Here is a 7,724-nt window from a genome sequence, read left to right on the forward strand (position 1 = left end):
GGCAATAAGGCCAACGATGTTGTATGGCACAGAATGTTGGGTGGTGAAGCATCAACACGTACACAAAATGGGTGTAGCGGAGATGAGGATGCTTCGTGGGATGTGTGGGCACACGAGAAAGGATAAGATTGGGAATGAGGATATCCGAGGTAAAGTAGGAGTAGCCGAAATTGTAGGAAAGATGAGAGAAAATCGGCTCCGGTGATTTGGACATGTGCAAAGAAGGCCGACTGACGCTCCGGTTCGAAGATGTGACTACGGGACAGAGGTTCAGGGCCGAAGGGGTAGAGGAAGACCTAGGAAAACTTTGGAAGAGACTCTAAGAAAAGACTTAGAGTACTTGGATCTAACGGAGGACATGACACAAAACCGAGCGCAATGGCGTTCTAGGATTCATATAGCCGACCCCACTTAGTGGGAAAAGGCTTTGTTGTTGTTGTTGTTGTTGTTGTCCAGATTTTGTCTGAGATTTGATATTGCACCCGGCACCAATCAATCATTGAAGAATCTTATTTAATCCAAGTCATTACACCATGTGAACGGGGCAGTCAGTTTCTGAATTTGTTGTCTTAATTGGAACTTCTACATCTGCACCACAATTTAACAGAACCTCGACCACTCTTTCCTTGTTACATAAAATGGCTTGGTGAATGAGAGTCCTCCCAAAGTGAGGAATGTTAGGAGAGTGGTGTTGCAAGAGCATGCGCAAGATAACACTGGTGGCTTCAAAATACTCCACAGCACACCAGGTCAAGTTGTAAGCCACGGCTAGTCCTGCACCCACCCGAAACTCTTCTCCTGTATTTACATCCCAGGACCAGCCTTCAAGGCTCACTTTTATATCTGTTCTGGCTCCAGCCTGTCATTTCGTTCCAGAAAGTATGTAACAGTAGATAGGAAGTGTATAACTATAAAGGTATGCATACTAGCCGATGAGCTAGGGATACACCTGCAAGAGGAGTCTTGACAACAGAAATTTGCTGGCTAACAATGGCAGAAATAAGCACATTACAGTAAACATTAGTGTGTAGGAATGGCTTAGACGATTGAAGCAGCTCCCTGTCAGTTGCATCGGCATCACCTCACACTACCACCAAGAAATAGCATCACTTTCATGGAACAAAAGTTAAATGTTCAAGCAATTACAACACATACACATTTCGGTGATGGCAACCTTGATTGTACATCACACTTATTTATGCTGAAGCATACTTTAAGGCAATTGTAGGCTTAGTACAAGTCCTCCTAGGTTAGAAAAGCACTTTCAGCATAAGCGCTTGCTAAAATTTAAAACCATAAGGGAATTTTGATTAATTTATGATGTTAAAAGACTGTTACCTTGATGAATGTGTCAACTTCATCAACGAAGCCTCTGCAGCAAGCAGAGACAAGAGCATGCACAGCCACCTGAGGGCGGGGATCATGTCGGACCCCATGAGCATCTCTCCGGACCTAGCCCTGCCCAAGTAGCTTGCCTCCAACAGAGCCTCCTCGCATGCCGGCTGAGATGCACCGCCTCTGGTAAGCACCTCCAATATCTCCAACTGTCCCTCCATTACTGCTGCATTTATATCTTACTCATAAAAAATGATTTTAGGCCGCATGTTATGTCAGGGTTATGAGGAATTTTCAGCAGCAGTGATTATGATTAAGGCTTTTCGAAGCAAATGCAAAATACCTTAATGAGCATCATACCTGCACTCCAAAAGATATTGAAAACCAGGAAGAACTTGTTTCCTGTTTGAAAAAGAAATACGCAGACCAATCTCGAGCAACTAAACACATGATTCCGAGAGGTACGAAATTAGGAATACAAATTCGTTAAAGTTCCCTATATAAAAACAGGGCAAATTGATAAGATTTCACAGTTCACACCATTACCTTCCCAGCAGCTGTCTCCCAATGTCCATCAATTCCACCACAGATTTATCGCCATTTCGAACGAACTCCAAATCTACAAACCCAAACACATTAAACAAAAACGTTTCCTTTACAAAACCCATTACCGAAATCCGATCAAAGTTTGTAAATTTGAACAAAAGACCAAGGTTTGGAGCAAAAAACACACCTGTGTAGCTATGAGAGCGGCAGCTTTAGGGCGATTGAGCCTCAACCCGCGCACAAGATGCTTCTGTGCTAAGAACCCAGCATTGTTTAGGTTCAGTTTCTCAGCTTCTCGTGGAACCACCACCATTTTTGGGAGTCCTTACTCTCAAGTCAATGCCTGCAACTTTCAAAGAAATAGTATTTTGTTTGTTTTTGTTGTGTGCAATTTCTTATCTTTTGGCGGCGAAATTGAAGAAGGTGGATAGTGAGTTCAGCATCGGAATTGTGGGAACTACTGAAAATGATGAAATAGGTTCTTACTTGTCAAGAGATACGAAGATTGGTGTCACTTCGTCAGCCCGATGATGCACGGACACAGCTGGGTCACTGGGTTTGCTGAGTGAGGTGTGACTTTCTCTTTCTTTTTCTTTTTCTTTTTTGGTCAGAAAGGTGCGACTTTCTGTTAAGATGCTCTGACAGGTGGCATCTTTTGATTGGTAATTGTTGTAAGAAGTTGGTTAGTTAGAAGGTTAGTAGAGAACCGACTACAAATAGTCAGCTTGTATCAGAAGGAAGGCGGTTATGAAATAAATGAATATTTGTTAGCATTCTCTCTATGTAAACAAGGAAGACGTAGAGTAAGATCTTAACATTGGTATCGAGCCAGCCATTTTGATCTCTCAATCCTTCATTGTTGCATGACGCGACAAGCTTTGCGTAAATCCATGGAGTCACGAGTTTCCAGCCTCGAAGACAAGTTCGAAGAATTCCAAAAGTCTCAGGAGGAATTCTGATCGAATCGGTCGAAATTTCGAGCACTTCAGGCGGATTTCAAATCGACCTAGGATTTGATATTGCTTCAGTTGCAATCCCTAATGACGTAATTGAATGGTGGGTCCGTGGGGGAATCGTTAGAAGCCACTCGTAGCAATCCCCAATTCCAAGAAATGATGAATCTTAATTCCAATCACCAAGAAATTGGGCTGAACTTCAATCAATCTACTCGTCCTTCATTCTTGAAGATGGATTTTCCAAGATTTAACAGTATCAAAGATCCAATGAAGTGGGTTTATAAGGCAGACCACTACTTCGATTTCTTTAATATCGAAGAGTCCAAGAAAGTGAAAATGGCATCCTTCCATCTGGAAGGGATGCACTTCAGTGGTTTCAATGGGCGAGGTGCTTGGAAAACTTTCCGCACTGGAGTGATTTCACAAGGGTCATATGCCAAGAATTTGGTCATTTTGAGTTGGATGATTATGCAGAGAGTTTGGTCAATTTGAAGCAGACGAGAACTTTGCGTTATTAAGTAATGGAATTTAGGCGATTATCCAATCGAACTCGAGACATCAGTCCTGCAATTCTCAAATCATGCTTTGTGGGAGGTCTTAAACTAGAGCTGCGACATGATGTCAAGATCTTGAGACCCAGAGATGTGCTTGAAGCTTCTGCCTTTGCTCAACAATTGGATGCCAAGATTACAAATCTTAAGGTGAAATCTTTTCCTAAGACTCGTTATGTTCAACCAACTTTTAGATCTCCTTTGCACACTATTAATCCTAATGCAAATTATGAGACTCGGGCAATAACTAGTAATGTAAGGAGATTGACACCTGAAGAAGTAGATCACTGTCGAAGAAATCGTCTTTGCTTTCATTGTAAAGAGAAATATTTTCAAGGTCATGCCTGCGAGAAGAAACAATTATTGGTAATTGATGTTCAGGATTCTGTGTGATGATATTGATGGTTTAGAAAATGAGGAACCTAAGATAACTGCCTGTGCATTGTTTGGTACCCCTGCACGACCTTCCATTAACACTATGAAGGTGGGTGGCTCGATTAAAAATTGCCCAACTAGTATATTGATTGACTCTGGCAGTTCTCATAACTTTGCGGATGTTGGATTGGTGAAACGGTTAAGAACACAATTGGATACTAAGCATTTGTTTATTGTCAAGATTGCTGATGGGGGAAAAGTAGCTACCAAAGGTACCTTAGCTCAAGTTTCTGTCAGGATCCAGGATTTCCAATTTGTCATGGGCTTGTATGCTATTCCATTAGGGGGGGGTGTGATATTGTACTAGGAATTCAGTGGTTGAGAACATTTGGTCCTATTCTCTAGGACTTTGATAAATTGTATATGCAGTTTTCCAAGGATTCTAGGACCTTTTGCATCACAAGTCCTACAAATGTTAGTAATACTTTTGAGGATATTTTAGCTTTACAAATGCAAAAATTATTGCAGCAAGAGATTATAGTGGGTGCAGTACTCTACCAATTGGAAACTAAACCCATGTTCTTGCATAATATGGAGTCAAACACTACAAGTTCCAATTCTATGAACCTTACAGATCATCAACAGTTGGAGTTAAATGACCTATTGGCAGCATTTAAAGAGGTGTTTCTTCCACCAAATGCACTACCTCCTCATAGAACTCAAGACCACAGAATTCCCTTGATTGAGGGCAGCTCTCCACCAAACAGTAAACCATATAGAGATGGACCTGTGCAAAAAACAGAAATCGAAAAGTGTGTGAAATATCTTCTGAAATCAGGGTTCATAAGGGTAAGCAACAGTTCATATGCGTCTCCTGTTATTTTGGTTAGGAAAAAGGATAGTACATGGAGAATCTGCATGGATTACAGAGGGTTTAATAGTATTACAATTAAGGACAAATTTCCTATTCCTCTTATTGATGAATTGTTGGATGAGTTATTTGGTGCACAATTCTTTTCCAAGTTAGATTTACTGGCAGGTTATCATCAGATAAGGATGCACCCTCAAGATGTGGGGAAAACAACCTTTAGAACACATGATGGGCACTATGTGGTTATGCCCTTTTGACTTACAAATGCACCGGCCACATTCCAATGCCTCATGAACGAAATCTTTAGACCATACTTAAGGAAATTCATTCTCATATTCTTTGATGATATTTTGGTCTATAGTACTTCTTGGTCTTCACATTTGCAACACTTGAACGTGGTGTTTGAAACTCTGCAGCAGCATTCCTTATTTGTTAAACTGTCCAAATGTGCATTTGGTAAGGATCAGGTGGAATATTTGGGTCATATAGTGTCTAAACATGGTGTATCTGCTGACCTTGCAAAATTAGAAGTAATAGCTCTGTGGCCCACGCCTACATCAGTTAAGGCATTAAGGGGTTTCCTTAGGTTAACAGGTTATTATAAAAAATGTATACCTCAATTTGGGAAGATAGTAAGTCCTCTCACGGTTCTCACGAAGAAAGATGGGTTTAAATGGTCTCCTGAAGCTACGATAACCTTTAACAATCTTAAACAAGCAATGTTTTCACCCCAAGTTTTAGCCCTACCAGATTTTAATAAACCTTTTGTCATTGAAAGTGATGCTTCCGGGCATGGGATTGAAGTTGTGTTACAACAGGAAGGGAGACTAATAACGTTTACCAGTAAAGCTCTTTGCCCAAGAAACCAAGCTTTATCAGCCTATGAGAGAGATAGATGTTGGCAATTATACATGTAGTACAAAAGTGGCAGTCTTACTTAGTAGGGAATCATTTTATTATTTAAACTGATCACCACAGTTTGAAGTATTTTTTGGAAGGAGGAACTCATACCTCTTTCCAACAAAAGTAGGTTACCAAGTTTCTTGGTTTTGACTATGAGATACAATATAAGAATGAGTGTGACAATCAAGCTGCAGACGCATTATCTCGGGTGTCCCATGACATTGTTAGTTCTCAGACTATCAATTCTATCAGTGCAATTTCTTACCCCTACTCTTCTTGGTTGGATGATTTACGAAGGTATACTGAGAAAGACTATTGGATTATTGCTAAGTCTCAACAATTACTACAATCTTAGAGTGATGATGTTTCCATTGGTATCTTGCGTTTTCATCTGGATAATGGGTTCTTGAAATACAAACACATAATTGTATTAAGCCCATCAAGCCATTGGAGAGATAAGGTCTTCACTGAATTTCATTCTAGTCGTGCAGCTGGCCATGAAGGTTTTTTTAAAGATTTATAAACGGATTTCCAAAGCATTTTATTGGGAGGGAATAAAGAAGGACATTAAAAGGAAAATGGCGAGTTGTACTATTTATCAGCAAAATAAGTATGAGACCCTGTCACCTGCTGGACTCTTGCAGCCATTACTTATTCCATCTAAGGTTTGGTTTGACATATCAATGGATTTCATCACCAATCTCCCTCCCGGCAAAGGGAAAACTGTGATTTGGGTACTCGTGGATAAACTATCTAAATATGCACATTTCACTGCTTTGAATCACCCTTACTTGACCTCCTTGGTAGCTCAACTCTTTGTGGATAACATATTCAAATTACATGGAATGCACAATCCATAGTCAGTGACAGGGATCCAGTGTTTATGAGCAAGTTTTGGAAGGAATTTTTTCACTTCCAAGGTTCTGAGCTTTGTTTTAGTTCGGGATATCACCCACAAACTGATGGGCAAATTGAGGTTCTTAATAGGTGTTTGGAGACTTACTGCAATGCTTTTGCACCTTGCAGCCCAAGAAATGGGTTCCTTAGTTATCTTGGGTAGAGTGAAGTTACAATACTAGTTTCCATTCAACCATTAAGATGACACCTTTTGAAGCAGTATATGGTTATGTTCCTCCTCTTGTACCTATTTATGAAATTGGTACTACCAAAGTAGACTCAGTGGAGCCATGCTTGAAGGAGAGGAATAGCATTTTATCTTTACTCAAGAGTAATTTGGAGGCGGCCAGATGTCAAATGAAAGTTCAGGCGGATAAAAAGAGGATTGAGAGGGTTTTGGCCGTGGGGGATTGGGTTTATCTCTGACTAGTGCCTTACCAACACAAATCCTTGGCAGCAGATCATTTTCACAAGCTTCAACCTCGCTTCTATGGGCCATTCCAAGTATTAGCTAAGATAGGCAATGTAGCTTATAAGATCAAACTTCCAGATCACTTTAAGTTGCATCTGGTGTTCCATGTGTCCTGTTTAAAAAAAACATTTGGGAGAACATATGCAGACCACAGTTTCGTTGCCAGTTATTACTGATGCTGGTATATTACAAGATGTTCCCATTCAAATTTGTGATCAACGAATGGTAAAGAAAGGCAACTTTGCAGTGACTGAAGTTCTAGTGCAATGGTAAAATCACTCCAAGGAGGATGCTACTTGGGAGAATTACAATGATTTGAAGATCAAGTTTCCAGAAATTGTTGATCTTTGAAATTTTATGTTGTACTTTTCTGTGTGTGCAAATTGTTTGAGTTTTGTGTTGTAATTTTTTCTACAGAATTTTACTATGTTGATCTGTAAGACCAGTTTTAAGGGGGGGTATTGTTAGGATGCTCGGACAGGTGGCATCTTTTGATTGGTAATTGTTGTAAGAAGTTGGTTAGTTAGAAGGTTAGTAGAGAACGACTACAAATGGTCAGCTTGTATAAGAAGGAAGACGGTTATGAAATATATGAATGTTTGTTAGTATTCTCTTTGTGTAAACAAGGAAGATGTAGAGTAGCACTTTCTTTCTGCTTTCTTTGGGTGAATATTTTGTTTTTGTTTTTAAGAATTTTTTTATGAATATCGAAAACATAAATTAAAATTTTAATTTATTTTAAAGTTAATTAGACTTGTAAGACCTATTATATGTCACATCAACACATAATATAATTTTTACAAAATTGTGATAGAATA

The 7,724-nt window shown here is 39.7% G+C and overlaps 1 protein-coding gene across 7 annotated transcripts; it reads right to left on the bottom strand.

The window, feature by feature from the left end:
* Positions 1-616: 616 nt before the first annotated feature.
* Positions 617-2,514, bottom strand: LOC126608764 (uncharacterized). 7 transcript variants are annotated; one of them, XM_050276769.1, is made up of 6 exons: positions 2,368-2,514; positions 2,069-2,230; positions 1,882-1,954; positions 1,696-1,775; positions 1,339-1,573; positions 617-859 (listed from the first exon to the last, which is right to left on the bottom strand). In XM_050276769.1, exons 3-6 carry the CDS (start codon positions 1,908-1,910, stop codon positions 838-840), a joined length of 366 nt encoding a protein of 121 aa, XP_050132726.1. In that variant the 5' UTR covers positions 1,911-1,954; positions 2,069-2,230; positions 2,368-2,514; the 3' UTR covers positions 617-837. The 7 variants fall into 7 exon arrangements, 3 of the variants coding, with proteins under 3 accessions (XP_050132726.1, XP_050132727.1, XP_050132725.1); XM_050276770.1 differs by having other exon boundaries at positions 617-1,087; XM_050276768.1 differs by having other exon boundaries at positions 617-1,245.
* Between the last annotated feature and the right edge of the window lie 5,210 nt (positions 2,515-7,724).

Source organism: Malus sylvestris, chromosome 16, assembly GCF_916048215.2.
Source record: "Malus sylvestris chromosome 16, drMalSylv7.2, whole genome shotgun sequence".
In the NCBI taxonomy this organism is placed as follows: Eukaryota; Viridiplantae; Streptophyta; class Magnoliopsida; order Rosales; family Rosaceae; genus Malus; species Malus sylvestris.

Bases quoted from the DNA above. Each gene is read 5' to 3' on its own strand.
- LOC126608764 (XM_050276768.1), bottom strand. From the start codon at position 1,910: ATGGACATTGGGAGACAGCTGCTGGGAAG. The intron at 1,776-1,881 runs GTAATGGTGTGA...TCATGTGTTTAG, and splicing joins GGGAGACAGCTGCTGGGAAG to TTGCTCGAGATTGGTCTGCG. The intron at 1,574-1,695 runs GTATGATGCTCA...TTTATGAGTAAG, and splicing joins CAATATCTTTTGGAGTGCAG to ATATAAATGCAGCAGTAATG.